At 34.6% G+C, this 23,428-nt stretch overlaps 1 protein-coding gene across 3 annotated transcripts in view; it reads right to left on the bottom strand.

The window, feature by feature from the left end:
• The window catches only part of LOC105256766 (carbonic anhydrase-related protein 10), a 156,572-nt gene that overhangs the window by 23,401 nt on the left and 109,743 nt on the right, over nt 1–23,428 (bottom strand). For all 3 annotated transcript variants that reach the window (XM_011266977.3, XM_011266978.3, XM_011266979.3), the window contains exons 4-5: nt 20,681–20,872; nt 5,545–5,640 (exon numbers count right to left, since the gene is read on the bottom strand). In XM_011266977.3, coding sequence (XP_011265279.1) covers nt 5,545–5,640; nt 20,681–20,872 — 288 coding nt within the window. The remainder of the gene's footprint in view (nt 1–5,544; nt 5,641–20,680; nt 20,873–23,428) is intronic.

Below are 23,428 nucleotides of genomic sequence, written 5' to 3'. Positions count from 1 at the left end.
TCATCCCTCAGACACCCCAGGGTATAATCCGTTTGAATTACAGTCGTCAACCCCGTTGCCTCCAGACACGCCTTTACGATCTATTCGTCGGGAGATCGAGCACCTGTTAAAGGTTTCCAGAAAGGATGATGCCGTAGTGTACGCTTTGGGATTATTCAAAAGGCTGACCTTTCTCGGACGCGTATTTATCCGAATTATACTTTGGCCTCATTGAAATTTCGGAGAATTTGCAGCGAAAATTACTTCGCGGTCATCTAAAATATTTCCTATTTATGCACGCAGACTTTAATTTATGACATTCCAAACTTTTCCTCATTCATCACGAATAAAATGCAGAGCTCTCCCTCTGCGCGTTGAGATATTTAGTTTAAAATTAAATATCACAATTATATATAACTGCGCAAAAAATTATGCGATAAAATATAGAGTAAAACCATAGTAAAACCATGTAATATATTAATTACGTATTAATTACGCTCCAGGCAAGAAAATGCACCAGGCATAATGAGCTTATCAATAAATGTTATTAAAACGAGAGTCAAGATAATCAACCAGGAAACCGCAAAATGCAATTTTACATTAGAAAAATTACAAAATAATTTTTAAGAAAAAAATATTGTAAAATTTGTTGATAAATTTGTAATCATTTTTGATTCTATTATATAAAATAATATATAACAATAATATTGATATATATTACATTAATATATATTATAATATATATTAATATTTAAAATATTGACGAAAAATTATTGACAAAAATATATTATACAAAAAATTGTCAAATTGTGTTCTCACTTATTTCTCTCTCCAAAGATATAATTTATAAAATATAACCGTAACATATACAAATACTTTTTCTTCAATATGTATGATATGATTCGATATACTTCTTTAAAAATGCAAAAATGCCTCTTATAAAATTAATATGGCCAACATTTTGTTATTATTTTCTCTGACAGACAATAAATAAAACGTATTAAGGGAAAACTATTAGGATGGAATAGAGAGAAGAAGCAAAGGTCAAGGCATTACAAATGGATATCAATATCTTTTTTAGAAGAAATAAAGAAAGCTGCAATTCTTGAATATTCGTAAATATTCAATTAATATTTCTATTAAGTTAAAATATTTTTATGTTTCGTCGTATTTTATAATTAAAAAAAATTATTTTGTAAAATATAGTTACTTGAGGCATTATCGATATTCGAGGAAAAACATTCTTTTTATGATTCGATATACTTCTTTAAAAATGCAAAAATACCTCTTATAAAAGTAATATGGCCAACATTTTGTTATTATTTTCTCTGACAGACAATAAATAAAACGTATTAAGGGAAAACTATTAGGATGGAGGAATAGAGAGAAGAGGCAAAGGTCAAGGCATTACAAATGGATATCAATCCATCAATATCTCTTTTTTAGAAGAAATAAAGAAAGCTGCAATTCTTGTAAATATTCAATTAATATTTCTATTAAATTAAAATATAAATTTTTATGTTTCGTCGTATTTTATAATTAAAAAAAGTTATTTTGTGAAATATGGTTACTTGAGACATTATCGATATTCGAGGAAAAACATTCTTTTCGGTATTTTAAAAAAATTAATCTCATAATTAGAATACTTCAATTAATAAAAAATGGGTGCATTTATCGTAAATATTAGTAAATATTTGTGGATTTCAACTACCAATAAAATCTGCTCATCAAGTGTATTTTATATTGATTTCACTGAAGGAAATGTAGGGCATTACACCGTTTTATTGCGTTCGAAATAAATTCCATTGAAAAAAAATTAATTCGAGATCGAAGCTACTAAAAAGATCCTCGCGCGTATCTCCGAAGCTGCATTGAATATTTATAACTTATCTGTCATATTAATCAGTAGACGAGTTGCGTCTAGCAACGAGAGCTAATGTAATGGCGCACGTAGCGACGCGGCTGTAAACTCCAGTGGAAAAAGTGCTATTATGTTCGGCATTATCGCGTCGACGAACTCTCATTTCATCGTCTCGCAGCCATCACCGTTGCTTTAGAGCGCGCGCTCGTAAACATCCTCTTAAAAATATTCAAAAGTTGCCGTCGTTTGTCGAGTCAAAGTGCGTCGTTACGTCCTATAGTCGTTATGATGCATATAGGCACTCCTGCTCTCTCTCTTTCATCGTCGAAGACATTTTGCCGCCGCGGTTTTCGAAGGCTAAGTTGCAAAAAGGAAGACGGACGGAAAAGACCGCTCTCTGAAAAGAGGGTGCGAGCGAGCGTCGCTCGAGAAACAGAAGGTCGTTGTGAAAGTTTCCAAGTTATTCCGAAGGTAAATACACAGTCGGGTCGGGCAGTAGTTATTGCATGTTTTATATTCGCGCCCTTCTCCTCGAAAAGGAAGGAGAGAGAGAGAGAGGCGAAATTACGTGACGATAATCTCTTTCATTTTAAATTGTGATATTTTAAATTGCGAAAAATATTCCACTTCCCCTCGACGAAAAATGTGGAAATAAGTTTGGCTCGCGTTTTCCTATTTCTTCGAAAATAATACGGTTAAAAATTGTTTAGCCTCATGGCTCTTACGAACGAAACGCATATGTATGTATTTAATAAACACATAAATACACATAATTCTGCATCTAAGTTTGCTCTTCAAAATAAAATTTCATATAAATCAAAACATTAAAAACGTATTTATCTTTTAAAAATGTTTTATTTTTCCGAAAAAGAAAAATTCCTCCTTTGCAGATCAATTTACTTTTAATTTCCAATTTTCTCGTATCGTGCACAAATTTATTTAGAAAAAACGTTAACATTAGATCAACATGAAAGAATATATTACGTATTATTAATTTTATTATATTGATATTTGCATATCATTTATTACCAGACGTTTCTCTCTTCCTTTCCCTCTCTTTAAAAATGAGATTCTTTTGCCAGAGAATTTTAATGGAGAAATTTATGGAAAGAAAAATTAATATGACAATGTTTTCCCATTGAGGGATATAAATTTGGTGCAAACGATCTACAAGAAGCTGGGAACAGTTATCCATGAGCGTTGAAGCAAGATAATTGTTTCACGGTAATAATTTTGCTACTCGAAGAGAGGAAAATACTGATAAAATGCGTTATTTTCTGTATATTAAAATCGCATCGCTTTGATCGACACAATCCGATTTATTCTTCATACATACATTTCGCGCAACCGATACTGTTGCGATGCGAAAAAACATATAATGGCAAATCCAGTTATTGTAAGATGTATAATGTATAGCATGTTGCGTAATATAATACATCCGCAAATAACGCAAATGTAATTTGAAAATTGTATTACAGATATTACCTATTTGTGTATGAGTCGCATCCAAATCAAATTTCATTATTATTAACACATTGTTACGTTTGTAAAGTCTCTGAGAAAAAAAAAGACAAAAAAATTTTACTTTATAATTTATTATTATGATTTATGTAATTCACGTAACAAGTAAAAATTTGTAATATTAATTTATAATATTTAAAACGGTGCAATTATTTACGAGAATGAGATATATTAATTTAAATTATATCAATGTATACAATTGATAAACTTGTCGATTTATCGAGATTCATCGTGCTCTCATCCAACTGACAAGCGTGTAAACATCATGATTGTCTACTTTAGAGGATAAACCGTCAACAGAACGATTCGATGTTTGTATCGAGAAGAACAAGAAGGAATAAATCGACAAGAGTAAGAAAGAGAGATGTACGTATACGAGGGATAGAAGGATCGCGACGCAGATTTAACCGGCATGCGGAGCCAGAAGGTTCCTCTCAAAACTTTGGAATTTATTCCTGTGTTAAGCTCGCGTCTTGGGAAAGTTACCGCGTGTTTGTTCTCGCAGTTCTTCGACTGAAATAATTATGCCATAATAATGATATTGTTGGTTGGAAATGTAAGAGCTGCCAAGGCATGTTGTTTGAAAAAAATAACGGATAATGTTCGCTATTGTCGAGGTATATATAATTAATGCCTATTTAACAAACTTTACCGTTTTACACTTTACCGTACTTTGAAAGCAACATTTTATACGAGTTTCTTTACCAACATTTTTTTTTATCGGAAACCTTTATCTCTCTCTCTTTCTTACACGTATACGCATCTTTCAGCGCGTATTATTTTCGAACAAATATTTTCAGATTCTGTTAAATTATCATAATTTATCAAGTCCTATTAAATTAATTTTCATTATTTTTCCTAGGAATTTTCGAAAACCTAAATTGCCTCTTATTATTTTCAAAAAATTTTGATTAGATCATATTAAATTATTACAATTTATTCTTAGATCATATTAAATTATCTTTTATAACATTTTATTTTAGACCCTATTAAGTTATCTTTTATTTTCGAGAAAAAAGTGTGGACAATTATTGCTTAAATTAAATTTTTTCCAATTCGAGATTGGACTTTATTTTTAGCTTAAGATAAAATTTATGATGCGTAAATTACGAATATGCAAGTTTTCAAATGAACCGAGTTACTGTTCCAGAGAAAATGGTTGGTATTTTTTATAAGAGTAAAAATTAAAATTTTTATGAAGGTGAAAATTAAACGATACAATTTTAAACTAAAAATGAAGTTTAGTCGCAAGGAAAAAATTTAGTAACAAGTTTGTGGGCATTTGTTTGTTCTCTCTTCGAGAAATTACCTTTTATTATTTTAGAGAAAATTTTACCAGATCCTATTATATAAATTATCAAGACTTATCAGCCATTAAATTACGCTAATTATCATCATTAAATTATCTTTTATTATTTTCAAGAAAATTTTCGAAAAATTCTCTTCTATTATTTTCGGGTAATTATCTTTTACTATTTTCGACATAATTTTACCTAATCCTATTAAATTGACAGAATTTATTTGATCTCATTATCTTTCATTATCGAGAAAATTGTATTAGATATCCTATTAAATTGTCTTTTTAATATATTCGCGTGAGTGCAGTTCCGGCAAAGATTCCCGCGAAAGAGTTAAACTCGAAGGAATTTGTATATCCAAATATACTCATTTATTTCATGGTGAGACAAGCGTTATTAGCGCGGCTGGCTAGCATCTGTCACGCGCTAACTACCCTAATCTCTGCTACGCCGAATGCATTTGTAAAGGGGGAGCTAAGTGCGGTCCAAAGTCGAAAGTTAGTATCACGATATGCCCTGTTAGGAACGGGTTTTGCTATAACACGTTGGCTTGACACGAGTCGAGGGATGGGAAACGACGGAGGTGTTAACTGCCGACATAATTATTAATTTGCATTTAAAAGCATCATCGAATCATCGACACGAATCGTGTAAACGAGACATTTTTTCCCCCCCTTACTTGCTTTCTCTTATGCACGATATCTTATCTCTACGGTATTGATTATACGACGGAGTTAAGATCCGCGCGATCTAATTACGCCTTTATTAATGGTGCGCAAAATTAAGTGGCTGTAATTTATAGCGCGGGAAGCTGTCGCGGATTAAAACAATTTGAAAAATGGACGAAAACTTTGGTGTCGAGAGCTCGATGAAAAATTCACTCACCTGGACCATTAACGAGATCGCCACCAGCCCCTGACTCTTATGCTGCGCCTCGCTCATATTGTGATACAGCTCGGCGTTAAAGCCATAGACTTGTATCTGCAACAGAAAACCACAAAGAAATTACTTCTTGGCGGAGCATAACCGTGTATCCCGCAATGCGATCACGCCGACAAATTTCGTTCTCGCACGAACAAATTCTCGAGTTTAGAGTTTAGATTCTGGAGCATTTCGTGCCCGACGATGCCTCGTATTACGCCCCCGCATCGTTGTCTCTCTCTCTCTCTCTCTCTCTCTCTCTTCTTCATCTCGTTGCTCCTTGCCTCTATCTATTTTCGAGATCGAGTCGCTACAATCACGTCTCTCGCAGACAGTTGCTGGCTCTATGTCGCTTAATTAAACGTCACGTACGATATATTAAATGTGGAGCAATTTTTTATAATACTGTATTTAATTTAAGAGTGTCTATTTAATGAAAGAAAAATCTCTTAATGATTTAGATATTAATTAACTAATTAAATTTTTTTAGAAAATTCACATACATATGAGAGACTTTACGTTACGTAAAATTAAAATTCATATTTTATTATTTATACTCTTTTAATCGGCCACTCTTAGATTCACATGGCATGTTCGATGATATTAAAATTTGAAATCGATGAAAAATTCCAGAATATATTTCATGCGATGTTCGCGAGATACTCGAGGCTTCATCTTGTATGCTTCAAATAAATATTCCACAAATATTTTCATCGGACACATACCTATTAAATCACATTCTTATGCGAGTATATAAACTTCAGAGGGCACCAAGATTCTTAAGCGCATACCATATCGTGGATGCACTTTTCCTTTGGCATTTTTGTGCGCCTTTTCTCATGTTAGAATCTTCGTGTTTTGGTAAATAAAAATATTCCTCCATGCCGTATACAAGTGTGCGCGCGCGCGTGTATTTTTTCTTTTCCTGCAGAAATATTAAAATATTTTCGAAAATAAGATTTTCTTCGATATCTGATCGCATCTCGTTTTTCAGATGTTTCCTTACTTTCATTATAAAAGTCGAATAAAGCTATTTATTATGCCACAAATATCTAAGTATTTCCCTGCAATTGTCATGTTGATAAGAATTAATGACAAATACGCGCTGTAATTCTTTCAGAACCTACAACGATGTCTAGATAGTATATATTCAGGTAAGTCGCAAGACGGATCTGTCATCGGCGTTCAGTTTATAGAGAAACGGAAACCAAGTCGCTCGTGAAATGTATCTTGTTTTTGGGACATACATCTCGTTTCGTGTCTTATTCCCCGCGAATGTCACCCGCTATAAGTTCCGTATGCTGGATAAAGCGCGGAAAAGACGCGACGTGTACGTGTCTTCTGCGCGAGGAAAAGGATTTTGCCGCGATCGCTTTCCTTTGATCGTATTCTTCCTCCTTTCCCCTCCTCTCCCTTGTATCTTCCCCATCTTGTCCCTCCTCGTCGTAACTGTACATCTGCTTCTTTCTACTAGATAATAGCATTGCCACGGCACTTCCGGTTATGCCTAGGGGTATCTGAAATGCCCGCGATGTGACGAGTTCTTCTTCAAAGACGGCGGATATGCCGCTAGAAGAGGGCAAGGATATAAAATACGGGGGGGAGAGAGAAAGAGAGGGATGCGAGATACACGGGAATAGAGAAAAAGAGGTGGCGTTGACTGAGGAGAGAAGAGGAAGGAATTGCCGGGAGTGAGTGTAAATCCACTGCGTCTGATCAAAGTACGACTCGTACTACTAGGAATAGGAAAGATTCTCTCTTTCTTTTCATTTTCGTGAAATTCCCTCCCCTCCCCCCCCCCTTTTCCTCCTCTCGCAGCACGTCCCTTCATCTCTTCTCTGCCTTTTAGCGAGATATTTTTCTGTCGGTGGCGTTTGGCTCGTCGAAGTAGAGGACCCGCCCGTCGTCACGTGGAACATCGAAAAATCTTGCACCTTCTCAAACGCGATTCTATTTCAATCGGGCCGAGTCGCGACAGACGGTTTATTGACGTAATATTGACAGGGCGGGAATCAAATTATATGACCATATTTTAATGCACTTTGTTGAAATTTAAAGGAGAAATAAAATTAATAGGATTAATAAAATAAAATTAATAAAATTAAAGAAATATGGATTAATTTCGTGTTTGCTTCGTGTCATAAAACGAACAATTAAGAATGTCAATCGTGCATTTAATTTACAAATGTATATTCATATTTATAGACATCGTAATAACATTATTCATAAATGTTTGAATCTATTGTCTTCTACGAAAATAATTTATAATATTGGTAAAAGATATTAATATAATAATAAATATATTAATTAATAATAATAATAAATTAATTAAAATCAATTAATAATAAGTAATAAAATTAATAATAATAAGTTAATATTAATAAATATATTAAATAATAATGAAAAATATTAATATTTTTATTGAAATACATTTTTCATTCAGGTAATATTCTTACTTTTATATATTTAAGTTAAACGCATAATTCGCATCTCGATTTGCTATATTTTTCCCTGTTATCTCGCAATTTTTATTTTTAGGATAAAAAGTAAAACACGACAACGTGAAACCGAGAGCAAAGTTTGTGCTCGACGTAACTTTCTTCAACGAGTTTAAGAAAGAAAAAATTAAGTGAATCAGCAAAACGACTTATTTCGACGTTTGATTGACAGTTTTTACATGCGAACTGAAAGTTTCAATATTTATCGCAGGCAAACAGAAGCGCAAGTTAGGTACGAAAACAACAGCGTCTGCGGAGAGTTCAGAAAGCATTCATTTAAACTTCATGAAATTTAATGCATGAATATATTTCAGGACTATCTACCTACAACTGGCTTTAAGGAATACATGTATGCGTGCATAACCACAACTTTTGCCAATATATCTGAAAAGACGTAGCATTATCATATATAAGCGTTTTAATATGTTATTTTTAAACACATTCATTTGTTACTAAAAGTTTTACAAAACTTGAAACCATCTTGTTAAGATATATAAAGTCGACATTTCTTCCTTTCTTTCCTTTAAAGATAATAAATTCAAAATCTCGCAATTACGTCTGGCGACAGTCGCATAATTTACTTGATCTCTCATCAAAGTAAATGCTCGAGTGCTCTTTTAATATATCTATATTTAATTTTGTATAAATAGGACTTTCTCTCGACTTTTTTTTTCTTCACAGATTCACATTTTCTTGTATAGTCAATCAATACGACTGAAGGGAGAAATACGTTCTTAACAAGTATTCAACAAATCAGCTTCCAGCATGCTTGTTATAATGTTACTGATGCAAATTCGCAAGTTTACCCTCTTGAGTATTATAAAGTGGGCCATAATAAAAATATTTTCCATTTTAAGCTTCTTTCCCACTGTCCAGCAAATGAAATGTTCTATATAACAATATAAAATGCGGTTAACATTTCGGTTTCGCTTTAATTAACAAATTTTACGCGAGCTGAATAGTTTTGTATATTCTAATAAGACTAAATAATGTTTTAAATTCTTTATAAAGTGTATATATAAATTTGTAGCATAAATTGCATCATAAAATATAAATGAAATTTTTATTCAAAAACTACTCTTTTTGATTGGATTGCATGAAATATCAAGACTTCTCTCAAATCATTTTGTCTCAAAATTCGAAACAAGATCAAGACAAGATGTTTAATTGGATATTAAGATGAAAATTAAAATTGCTACAATTATTATGATTTTGTCAAGATTATTTATTAATTTTTTAAAAAGCTATAGCAATAATATAATTAATATAAATAATAATATTTATATTACAAACATATAAATAATAATATTATATAAATATTAAATAAATATTATTCAATATTAAATAAAAATTGCTACAATTAAATCGAAACAAGATGAGATTTTTGCTGCAAAGATTCACTCAAGACCAAACAAAATTTCGAAAAAGTTTTCGAAAATTTTCAGTTCAGCATTTTTATGAATATTGTTTTGTGCCTTGCGCAACCTTATTCTAGTCCCTCTACTATCGCGAAAGAGCCTGGGCAAAATTCTGCGGTTCTTAGCCACGCGGTGATCCTAAAATTCGTTGTCACCGGCGAGCAAAATCCTACTTGACGGCCGAGCTCTAAGGCGGTATATGGCCGAGCTTCCTGAAATTCGCTACGCCCTGGAAATTCGGAATTCACCGCGAGTAACCCGCGAAGTGCCGAGCTAGCCCTCTTTTTCCTCTAAGTACCTACACTTCACGTGTACCATCTGATCTCATCGTATCTTCTGCACTCTGCCTCTCATCCTTGCCCGATGCCTCTTTCACGACCGCCTCCTCGTGCTTTACCCGCCACTTTGCCCGCCACTAGAGCATAATCACTACGCTGCGAAGACTGCGACGGACGGGCAAGCACAAACGCATTCAGTAAACGCATCATCCTCTCTTTAAAAAGTACTTTTGGCGATACTGTCATGACGAAAATTATTTTTACACGCTAATGCGATCTAAAATTAAAAGCCAAAGTAGTGAAAATACTGCCATTTTGTATACCGGCTTCATTAAGCGCAACGTTTCTTAAATGTCTACAATACAACTTGTGTACGAAGCAATATATTTTGCACAATTATTAATTTAATAAGGAATATAATTTTAAATGATTTAAATATTTTGTATTTTAATTTTACACAAAAGGGAGCTGTTTTAGAAAGCAAATTTTAGAAACAAATTCAAATGGAAAGAGATGTAAGCGATCAGACAAGACACTTAATTTTTAAGAAATACACATGTTATGAAAAATATTGTAAAAAATATATAAATATTTTGGATTTTATAAGAAATATATAAATATTTTATAATTTAATATATTTATTTATATAATTTAATTAATTTAATTTTAATATAATTTATAATATTATAATTAATTGATTCGATTGTATAGCAAGTTGTATAGTAATAAGCAGCAATGCGGTATAAATGGCACTAGTTAATCTATCTTAGCCATAATCTGTTAAGGCTATCTTGTAGTTGCAATGTAAGCTGCTCGCATTGGATGTATAAATTTGTCTCGGACGTGCAAACTTGTTCAAATCTGATTACAAACAATCTGCATCACGCACTTCATTTTTGCAAATAATATAATTTCGATTAAAAAATACGCTAAATATATCGATCTCTGTTTAAATATTACTATTTATGTACATTCGTGTATTAAAAAAAAATTCCCTTTTTTTAAAATAAAATTATAGAATAAAGATGGACCTATTTTTCCTAATCGGGTGTGCGCGATATCGCTTTCGTATTCATGGCGTCATGCGTATTCTTCGTATGCCTCTACTTTGGAAGCAGATGATAACGCTCTGCGAGTCACGGCCGATATGAATATTCGATACGCGCGGTTCATTCGCTGCATCGAGTGTGAAATCAGTGAGTGCAATCGCGAGGGGTTTGGCGTATTAAACTGAAAAATCGGCACCTCTCGAGGTATGGAAGGTCGGGGGGGTTATAAGGCACTCGTTGAACGACGTGAAATATCTTTATCAAATTTAGAATCGATTTCTCTTCTCCCCGATTTCAATTCGAGCACAAAAATGCGAAAAAACTGAACAATTGTGAAATATTGAAAATCAAATTCATAACAAACACACGATGCGACATTTTGAAGGATTCAAATGACTCGATTCGAAACAAGAGGCCCTCGACAACAAAATGAAACGTATTGTCAGTAATAATAATTAACGTTCGACAAATCAAAGAGGCTGCAATTAAATTAACAAATAAACTCTTATCGTTGAAAAAAAAAATTTCGATTCATTCCTCTAAATTGTAATTGAACGAGATTTTATACATAATTATTTTAACGTAGCAGCAAACAAATAACTGTAAAAATAATTGTAAAAAAAACTGTAGTAATTAAATCTGTAGTCAAATCAGATCGTTTAATAAGAAATGCGTGTTTTTTTTTAATTGTAAGTTATAATGATGTGTAAAGCGATATATAAAATATAACGGATGTCGAAATATTTTGCGCCTAAAAATCAACTCCGCCATTGCCGTTTTACACACCCGCGAAATTTAATTTCTAATTAACGCCAAAGATAAACGAATCGCCGGGAAATGGACGGGGACATCATGGATAAAATGGCCGCAACTTGATGGGTGCATTAAAGCGTCAATGAACATTCATACCCCGCGCGTATTGATTGTCCCTTCTCACCGACATTTATAATATTTACTCCAATTTTACGTCTCATCCACGCCAGCCACGACTGCTGGCACATTTTCTCTCCTTATAATATTTACCGCACAAATATAAAAATATACAAGGCGTGAATAATAATTTATTGCTATGGTTTTCAACTCTGGAAAACATGAAGCGTGAAAATCCTACGTGAAAGAGCTCCTCGGACAACGCGTCCTCTTCCTAGTCGTTTCATTTCGACTCCTTTAAAAAGGGGATGCGCTTGATAGATCGTTTATATCGCCCTCGACAAGATGATCTCCATCAGCGTAATCTCGCACGTTGCTTATTGTCGTTTCTCATGCCCTTTTTCTCGCATTCGCGAGGATAATTCACGCATTAGGGGATGCGCTTATGGCGTTCTTGCGGCCTATGGGCATGCCATCACGATTTCTGGCACAATGCGCTATTCTAGTATGATAGATATACAGCTGTAATGTCGCGCATCCTCTCCCTCCCATCGACCCAGCCACCCACCGACTCTCCATAATAACCCACGAGTGCACAAGCACAGACACACGGAGCTTCTATGCGGCCAACGACGTGACACCGGGGATACGCGTGCATTAATATGCAGATGCGTACATATATACGTGTCACACGAAGGCATCCTGAGAGTCTCCCTACTATTCATATGTAGATGCGTCTTCTTGCGTCATCTTGCTTGAAAAAACCGCCAAGTGCTCCATTACCGTCCGTGAATGTCGCGTCGGCGTTAATTGAACGCGAGAGGGGATTATACTTTCAAATTATTGCTAATTACGTTTCGGTGTCGTTAATAAGGTTTAATTCACCTCGCGGAACGACGTGCAAAGAGGGCTCTCCTTGCGACGCGGGCATTATGCATATCGTCTATCTGTGTTTGCGCAGGGCTTTCGATTGCTGCGATTTAAACGTCGATACGAATGCATTTCTTCGTTACAACAATTTTCCCATCATTTCGAATAATGCACGAGCAGCACTTATGACAATGGCCGGCGGTCACTGCCGCTTATCGGCGGTTTCGTTTCAATCAAATCAATTATCGCATATGGGACAACCGGGATTTTATTAAACGGGAACGAAAGAGCGTGTAACAGGCGAAAATGTAACGGACAACGCATCATTTGCGCGTATAATGAGTATAGAATAAACACACACGGAAAATTAATTAATAAGGTTCTGAAGCGTCCCGCGATCCAATTAAGTCGAATCAATATCGCGATTATTAATTTATTCGCGGGAGTTTACAGACCGCTCTTTTTAATATGTAACGTCGGTCGTAAAATTTTAATGACGTTCAAGGAGACGAGAAAGAGAGAAAGAGAGAGAGAAAGAGAGAGAGAGGGGGGGGGATGCGAGGGAGAGCATGACACGGAGAGATTTTACGAGCGCGAAAAGAGCCGAGGGGATGATCCTCGAGCCCCGGTGACCCTTTAACACAAACCGGAAGTAGGAGAGGCGGCCCGTGACAACACAATCGCGACGCGACGAGGGTCGTTCAACTATAAACGACCACTACAATTACGGAAACGCCCGCTAGGGCCTCTCGACTAGTTAAAGCTCGACGCGGAATAATTAAACGAATATACGCGCGCCACCATTTCGGATTTCCCTTTATTCCTCTATATGTTCAGCACGCGCTCGTGCGTAGAGTCGTTTCCCCGGTAAAAAAAGTTTCGCTGCAAACCGAATGATGTAGCTGGAAAATCAATTGGCGGGCAATTGAGAGGCAATTCGTGAAATCTCTATTATAAAAAAAAAATATATATATATATATATAATATCATTATATGTATGTGAAAATAATTATACGAGGATAATTACAAGTTGCCTGCTTTATTGATCGTTTTAATTTGGCGTGAAAAACATTTGCGCAATTTCTGTTTAATTGTTATTAGTATCAACGATAATTGATGAATAATTAACGTTAAATGTAAGTTAATGTACGAATATAATTTTGTTATGTTGGCGCGTTCCCCTATTTGGGCGATGAAGTGCATTGATAGCGACGGGACGGGCTTTAAGGTATTAGCGTCCTTCCCAGACAATTCCAAACGGCCGCGTTCCACAAGCTGGACGCCATGCAGAAATTAAACCAATTATGCCTGTCAATTTGTGTACGCTTCGGTGGCATAATCATAGCACTCGAATCCCGTGCCACGTTGTTTGACCATTAGCGGGTATACGGCTGTCAGAGCGCCGCTCCTATCAAAAGGACCCTCGGCATCCCTACGTCGCATTTGCCCTGCTACCATTCAACTTCGGTTTTAGGAGCCGAAATTAATCGGTCGATTAAATTTTTCCAAATTTGCAAATTAAATTATTAGCCGGATTATTTGCGAATTAAAGCCGAATTAGGAGGCAGCAAATCGAAAAAAGGGAGAAATCTTTCTGAAAAAGGAAACCGTTTTATTCGCGCTCTTATTTCGCTAATTAGACTTTTCGCAATTAATATTGCAGACCAGCATGACAGGTTCTCTCGTATTTTTTAAAAAGCGAAATATTTATTTATATAAAGCGGCGGCAAAATATTATTCTGCCATTTATGTATAAATAGACATAATTTGATAAAAATTAGAAACTTTTAATTAATAAATTATCCTAGCACTGTGCAAAATTTCAATAATTACATTTTTTATCGAGCAGAAATATAAATTTCAGTTCGCATAAAAAAACAAATGATGACAAATTTATCTTTAGGATTGCATGAGATACCAGAAGTAATCTTGATATTGCATTATCTTGTCTCGAAATGAATTCGAGACAAAATCAAAATAAAAATTTTTATTAATTATCCAAATTATATCAAGACTAAGATTGTCAAGACAAAGATTATTGGTTTTGTCAAGATTATCGATGTTTAAATAAGGCTAAAATAAATATATATGTAAATTAGATGAGAAAAATTAATTATAATATAAAAATTTTAAAAATTTTAATTAATAAATAAAAACATTTACTATAATAAATTTGGAAATATTAATATATAATAAACAATATAAGATTTTACATAATTATTTAACTACATAAAATTTTGCACATGTATGCAGTTCTTTAATTATATCTGTGTATGTGTGTCTGATCTGCATTCAATTAGTTTAAATTATATTATAAATTATATTAAATATGTGTAATATTTTATAAATATTATAATATTATAAATAAATATAATATAATATTTTCAACAATTATTGAGATTAAATAAAAATTATTAATAAAAAGCAGACAATACAAGACGAGATTTTCAAATCACGACAAGATTTAAATCTTCAAAAATTTTCAATATATTATGTTGTCTTGTTTTTATCTTATCTTTGGCATCTCGTGCAATCTGTTTAATAGAACATTTTGATTCTAAAGACTATTTTCTAGATTTTCTTTATTTTCAGACCACATATCTAGAGATCAAAATATTCTCTGTACATTATTTTCAAATAAATCTTCTCCCCGACCTCGAAGAGAGGTCACTACGCGTGAGATAAAATCGAGACGTTTCTTACGTGATCGATGGCGGACAATACTACACAGCGCGTGTGGTTTGCCCAATTTGGTCCTGGCGGCCATAAATTCGCGAATAGGTCTCGACAGAGGCCTGTCCAACCCGGCTAAATAGCAGTACACTGAACATCGGTGCGAGGAGGACGGAGAGGGGAATAGACCCCGTTTCGAGGACGCGCGGCGAGACACTCCATCAGCTGGTTCCTCGAGTAGGCTTTCGGCATCAAAGCGGCTCGTCCCTCAAACACGCACGGGTCAGACTCGTTCTCCAAAAGCGTCCCTCGGCTCTTGGAATTCTCTTGTCCTGCGGGGATTAGGGCTTTCAAACCGAGCCTCCTCCCCTCCGTCACCCCGGCTAAACCGTCAACCGCATCAACCGCCAATTCACCCCTTCGTTCACGACTGTGTCCTCTCTCTCCTCGCTCTCTCCTCCCTCTCAGAATTTCCTCGGAACACGTATTAATGCAGATTTCATTATGCGCGCTACCAACACACAACCATGATCTAGCGAGCGTTGTGTTTGCGTAGCCAAGATGCCGCTCCGCAGCTTGAATTATTCGCGTCTCTTTGACGCTACAGGACTATGCAAGCCCTTCACCGTCGTTGATTAATCACCTGGCTTTTTAACGCGCCGTTGCCGTTGCTAACAACGCCGCTATTACATTTGAATGCAAATCGCGTAACAAACTCATGTGGTACACGTGAGCTGCGAGCTTTGCCTGATGGATCATCGGTAAAAAAAAAATATTTATTCCCTCCCGACAATGTGACTTTAATTGGAAAATAAAGTGCTTAAAAGAGATATATCTTATTTTAATAAAGTGTAGATATTACAAAGTCGCGATCGGATATTTGCATGAGATATTTCGATTTTGCAATCACGAGGGACAACAATCATGGAGAAATTCGACATTTAATTTTGCAGTCCCGATTCACGAATATCAGTTTGTTTCCATGTTTGTTTGAAGGCAGGCTCTCTTCTGAGCGAGTAACTTTTGTCGCTGAATACACACAGAAGCCTATTGAGTATTATCGTACACCTAGCATAATGTACCGCGTATGGCGATACCGAATATAATTGTATTTGCTCTTCCCTAGGGGAGTACTGAATTAACGATCAATAAACATGTTATGCTCTCTTTATTGACTGCAATGTTACATGCCACGCGAATTATCGTGTTGTATTTATCTACCTAATATTGGCACCTTTCTAAGGCACTCCATCTCTTCAATATTCCCAAATATTCCCTATCTTCGAGTGCCTATAATAAATGCCTCGATTCGCTTTGAGAAAATTTCCTGTGGAATAAAAGAGAGATTAAAAAAAAAATAATATTATCCCTCAAATTTTCAAAGACAAGTTTTAATCCTGGCATTTTTCTTTTTCATCTAGCAAGATTTTTGCGCGACAAACCTTCTCTCACTTGAGATCAAGATCGATTTGCAGGAAGCAAACGGGAAAATATAAGAGCCGTTCTTCTCGCGGCTACGAAATTAATTCACATACGCTCGCATAGAGTCGACGTAGAGGAGCTAGACGAGAGGGTGGTAGACCGTACGATGGTACGTGACTGGCTTTGATTCACGACACCATTGAAAGCTCGTTGCTCACTGAGGATATAATGGGCGGTCGCATTTCGGCGCTTTCCTCGGTGTCTTGCAATGTAAATTCGTAAATTACCTCTCTTCCACCTCTTAGTGTAGCCTTCTAAATCACGGTGATCGTATTTTAATAGACGCGAGAGAAAGAAGGTTGTCCCTGATGTACGATGTCCTTCCGAGAGCTTCCTCTCCGAGTCGCGATTTCTTGGAAAATCTAAGCTCGACGCGTCAAGATGGGAACTACATGTACGAGGATTCCTATGCATGTCGAAATAAAAATATATCCCTGAGTTGGAAACTACGTATCTAAATTCTTCGTATGTTGGGCCAAGTGATATTCGACATTCTTCCATACGCCTGATATCATAATACATATACGTGCACACATGTAGAAGAAAATATAAGAGATCGATATATTCCGGATTTACTTTATGGCGTATATTTCGTGTCAGGTTTTGGAGCAAATTGAATCTTACTTCCAAATAAAGATAACTCACACTGTTGTAAAATTTAAAATCTTTAGAGATTAATCTTTCGGAAAATCGATACTGTTTGAAATACGCTAGTATTACAAAAATATGTTTCTTCTAACAATATCATTCGATAAATGATTTATGATCGCAATTATACGGATTTATTTGCAATATTTTTATATAAAAAAGCAGAGAGAAAGAAAAAGCTTTTATTACAAAATTTCTCTATAAATTAAAGTCTAAGATAAAAAATGCTGCTTTAAATAAAATCTCTTTTAAAGGTTTTAAACAGCATCAATTATCGAAGTATTATATATTACTAAATTTAGAAATAATTACTTGCAAAATTGTGACTGGTGTATGTAATCTCTAATTAATTTCCAAACAGGATTAAGAAATAGCAAATAGAAAATAATTGCAATTATAATTATTTATTGAAGAAACATGCGGAATATAAAATTATCCAAATATATACGACATAAATACGTTAGAGATGATGAATTTTCTAAAATAAATTATTTAAAATCAATCAAATAATGCTTTTTAATACGGCAAATAAAAGACAAATAGCTCTAATATCTCCGATAAAAGCGATTTTGCAAGCTATAAATAAGATTTTTATTAGTGACTTATTCATTTAACCGTGTTTGCGATACTCGAGTTAAACTATCGCCGACGTTTGCAACTTATTATCGTCATCTGAGAGAATTCTGCGACCGGGAAGTTGGTTATTATTGGCATATTGAATTTTACGTACACCGAGTTTTAATAAATGAGAGATCCGTGTTGGGATCGTATCACCAATTCGACATCCTACAAATGCATTTAGACTTCTTGATTATCGATTCTCGATAATTACCCCCCCGGTCTCGCAGATTCATTAATCTGCCTTTTTTTTTTAGTCATTAAGAAAAAAGGGGCAAGAAAAGTATCCTCCGACCTGTATTTACGAGAAGTACTAATCGATATTACATTTCCGTCGATTCAACCGCGCGCTCGCAAGTTTCATTTTTTAGCAGGCTTGGTAATACCTTTCTCGTGTGGGATCCATTCGCCAACATCCCGTTGCGACTTTTTCCATCGTTATCCATCTTTTGAAGAATATTGCATATATATTCAATTTTTAATCATCTCAGGGCTATCGCATTTTATTTTTCATTTTTTTTTTCGAAATATTCCATCAAGCGAAATTTATATAAAAATAGATTTTCTTAATGTATAATAATGGTTTAATATAAAGAGGATATAAAATGGCAATATCGGAAAATATGTATCATTTCCAAAAAAATATAGAAAACGCGAGTAAAGGATTAAGTATTTTATTCCCTCTAGCTCTTTTACTCATGTTCGTAAAGCATGAAAATGTAAATTATTTGTTATTTAAGTCTCAATTAATTAATATACTATTATTAGTTAATATTATTAATTACAATAATATTATTAGTTAATATACTATTATAATACTTGTTTCAATACTATACTATTACTAGTTTTTGATGTAATCGCGTTAATTATAAACAATTTCTAATTGTCAACAATGTACGTTATGTAAATGCGTATTATATATTTCTCCCCCTACAATTTCCCTTATAATTATGTGTGAGTATTTGCAAACAGAATCAAACAATTAGAATCAAACATCACTAACAGCTTAAAAAAACTTGTCGTCGCGAATGCAAATGATGACTATTTTGAACAGTCAAAAATTTGATATTTCTGTTATTATTTTTAATTTTTACGATATTAAAGCATAAACTAACAGTAATAAATAACTTGATAATATTTATATATATTTTTCACTAAAATAACAACTTCCTTGTTTCTACAAACAACGAAATATTTTTTTTGGTATTAACTATGATATATCATTACGATTGAAAGCAAAAATAGTAACGAGGTGCAACAAAGTCATCGCAATTTCGTTTTCCGGTTTAGAAGCTTAGCGCGTCGATGATGGCGGATCGCGCCACATTATTTTGTGGATTTAAGAAAATTGAATTGCACGGGGAGAGAGAGAGAGAGAGAGAGAGAGAGAGAGAGAGAGAGAGAGAAAGAGAGAGAGAAAGAGGAAGCGACCTGTGTACGTATGTGGACTGGCTTTTCGAGAGGAATAAACGGGTCATAGTTAATTGGGTCGCCGTCATGTCCCGTTTAACGAATGTTTAATTTGTCTCGTTACGATGCCGGCACGTAATTAATTTCAATTAATTATATCGTCACTCCCGGGTCATCCTCCGCTCTCGTTTCACGGCAATGATTTTGCGTAGCGCTCGTTCGCGAATAAAATCACGTTCGCCAATATGTAAAATTTTACGGGAGATCGGCGAGAGATCCGTTTGTCCCTGTGTTGCGCAGACACCCCTGGCTACTATCATTGCGGTTATAATTAATTGGCAAACTGCAAATTACATGATAATCCTAATTATTTGTCGCTTTGTAAAGCGATTGCTAGGATAATGGCGTGATTAGAATTTCATGATTGTCCGTGCCGTGTTTGTGGTTGGCGTAACCAAAAACCCGAGAGTGCGTTACAGTAGTAAGTATTATTTCACTGCAGAGAGATGTATACATGCAATGAACTGTAATTAGTTAATAACGCGAGCAATTACGCAAATTTCCGCGCAAACGTTTCACGCCAAGCTCAAACATTTTCCTCGCGTCACCGAAAAATCTCTCTTATTTACGAAAAATCGAGACACGTACTTCCAATTTCTTTAATAACACTTAACAAAATGCTATTTCGTTTCTAGCATCCATATAGATTTTTTTTTTTCAAAGGAAAAGAGAATCTATTATGAGCAATACGTGAATTGTAACGTATAAATTTGTAATTAACACTCGAATTAATCTCCGCAATGGATCTCCACAAATGTGAACGGAATCTGCCGTTAAAAAATGCAAGTACTTTTAAATAAATACGACGGAAATCTGCGAGTCGCTTAACTAAGTAATCCGAAAATGGTTTCTATTACCTGCATTAATTCCGTTTCCGTTACTGATACAAAAGTATTGATTTATTCGATTTCGTAAAAAAAATACAACTAGAGAGCAAATATCTTAAATTAGAAAACATTTTAGCCAATTTTACGTCTTATGTAAAATTGTAAAATTTCAAAAAATCTTATTTATATAACTGAAAGTGCAGGTTTTTTTAAATTAAAATTATTATCTTTTATTAAAATTAAACCAGGTATTATTTAATTATAAAATATTCGATGAGCAGATTTAATTGCCAATTTTATTTTATACGCGATATAATTGACTGTTATTAATTACTGCATAATCAAGCCGAGGGATTTTATATTTTTATATCATGTATTTCTTTTTTATGTGCTACTCACCTCGGCGGGGAAAGCATAGTTATTGATACGATGCTCGGAACCATGACCATCATCCAATCCATAGTGAATATATATTTCTTCGAACTGATAGTGATAGGCGAGAGGGCCACCCGTTATATTGACTCGTACCTTCGCCTCCCTGTCTGCTCTAAACACCAGGAACTGTCCAGTATTGTGTAAATGTCCGGAAATCTGAAGGCAGAATAGATGGAAGCTTGTTATTATTCGTAGTTCGCTAATTATTCATAATTAAATTACGATATAATCATATCAGCTGATACAATGAAGATAGAAAAATATATATTTCGAATAATATTGTAAATTATTATTGTAAAATATTTCTTGATATCAAAGTATCTTTAAATATTATCAATAAATAATAATCTAATGATAAATATTGCTTTTGAAAGAGAAGAAAATCCACAAGTATTTTAGGAAAATAATAAATCGTTAAACTTATGAAAGCTGTAAGAAACGGAATAATAACAGATTCAAATAAATTGATTCTTTCTCTTGATATAAATCAAACTTTTACAGAATGATAATACCCAGATTTTTAATGTTAATTCCATGCACTTTAGAACGAGATTCGCGAACAATGATTTTCGCCTTATCGTAATGAGCTGCATAAGAGCGCGGCTGCAAAGATGTCTACAAGAAAGGGCGGCAACTCGTCGTCCGCGGGATAATTGATTAAGCATTTAATTGGATGGAATAGCAAAACCAGACACGGTGCCATGTCGCACAGGAGCTCGGCAAAGTGCAAGAGGCCGGGGAGAAGTCCATTTTCTTGTACGTCGCCAAGAACCTGAATTATGGCATCATCAGTTAGAAATAATGAGGTAACCTCGGGGAGAAGCCAGCCCGCGAAAGACACGTCGGCAAAAGTCGTCGGGAGATAACTTATTATTTTGCAATAGATTTTTGGCCTCTCTTCTCCTCCTCGTCTTCCTTTTTCCTCGCACATTTTCTCGTGCGATCTCTCTATAATAGATTAATGTAGAATCGTCTCAGCCTTCAGCAGCCTCCGCGAAATATGATCCTTCACAAATGCATTAGAAGAGAACGCTTATATTGTACAAGCTAAACTTTGTTACGTGTAAAATAAATTTTGACGATTTTTTATATTTCTTTTTAATTCTATTTTTCTATTTTTATATATTTTTATATATTTTTATATTTTATATATATTTTTTTAATTCTAATTGTTTAGAGCAACGCAACTGCTTTTATAGAAAGCTCGTATCAGTGAAAAAAATTGTAATGATATTATTATTGAACTTAAACAATTCCAGGCTGATCGTTAATCTCACTTAAAAAATTCTTCGCCGTTGTTTCCTCCTGAATTCATTAAGATATCGGCAAAACGGCTTTCCTTCCTCGCGATGACAGAGAGAAATGAACACGAGCAGGCGGCGCGACGACATTTCCCCGGCACGTGAAGAGAGGAGAGAGAGAAAGTCAATGGCGCATAACTCATTATTTCGCGATAGATTTCCACCCTCTCGATTGCCCCCGGGAATAATTCGTCCGCTCCCTCCTTTTTGTCTACCCGAGTTTCCTCTTTTTTCCCCTGTCTCGTACCGTCGTCTTCGAACTTGGATCAATGGAAGCGACTCGGCGAGAGAAGGAGAGAAACCGGAAGAGGACTCGCGCGGCGAGGAACACGATAGTTCCATGCGATCTTGAATGCTCACAAAGGCCTTCTTTCGACGAAACTCAAAGTTTGCTCGGGGGGTTGGATCACCTTCCATCCTGGCGCCCCCGTTCTGAGCTTTCCCTCTCGCCCGGAAAGTCGCCCGCCTTGGTCCGAACAATCGTCATTGCACATTCTGTCGGCTGCCGTTTTGTTCCCACAAGAACTGCAGAATTCACGAGAGAACTGGGATTGAAAGAGAGAAGTGTGGATGGAGAGGAGGAGATGCCGAGGTGTAAGAAGCGCGTGGCATCAAATTTTCTTAAGGGTTTACTGCTATAACAGTGATGAAAAATTAATAATATTTTTAGGAATCTTAGAATTTCACCTTTCTTGACATAATGTTTTACATATTCTTCTGGATGTTTAAATATATACACATGTTACAATACGTTAATATTTTTAAATTTTAGATATTTATTTTTTCTTAATTTTGAATATTTTTTTTTTTTTTTATTCAATTCAAGTCTTTTTCGTGTTCGAAAATGTATGGCCCGACGGTGTGACTGTTTGAAATAAGCAAACTCGATGTAGTTTCATTCTGTAGGATATTTATGAAATATTAGAGCTAATTTTTTATTAGAAAAATTAAAAAAATAGCAAAGTACAATAGTATTACTTTAAAATTAGATATTTCAATTTTAGTGAAATTTATTCATTTTTTGAACGTCGAAAAGACTCTAATTATTAATTTTTTTAAATTCTATTTAGGATCAATATCCTTAAAAAGATGCTTTTTCATTTAAAAAAAAATTTGAAATTACTCCATTAGTTTTCAAGATATATCTGATACGCCAATTTTAAAAATAGTGTTTTGAGACAAACGCGTTTAAAGTTTTACAGGATCATTTGAAGACCCTATTCTGTCCTAAAAACTCTTAACTGACTCTGTTAATTTTGTGAATTTTTCAATAAAACTTGAAAGAGGTTTTTAGATATCATACTTTTAAAGAAAATTTTGATCCTCTAAAGTAAATTAGACTCTTAAAATTTCAGAATTAATACCTGCCTTCTTTTTTGGATAACGAAAATATTTTTGATTGGGAGAGAAA

This window comes from Camponotus floridanus, unplaced genomic scaffold, assembly GCF_003227725.1.
Source record: "Camponotus floridanus strain SB8 unplaced genomic scaffold, Cflo_v7.5 scaffold163, whole genome shotgun sequence".
Classification (NCBI taxonomy): Eukaryota; Metazoa; Arthropoda; class Insecta; order Hymenoptera; family Formicidae; genus Camponotus; species Camponotus floridanus.
The sequence above is the reverse complement of the archived record's forward strand: the minus strand, read 5'-3'. Positions and strand labels throughout refer to the sequence as shown.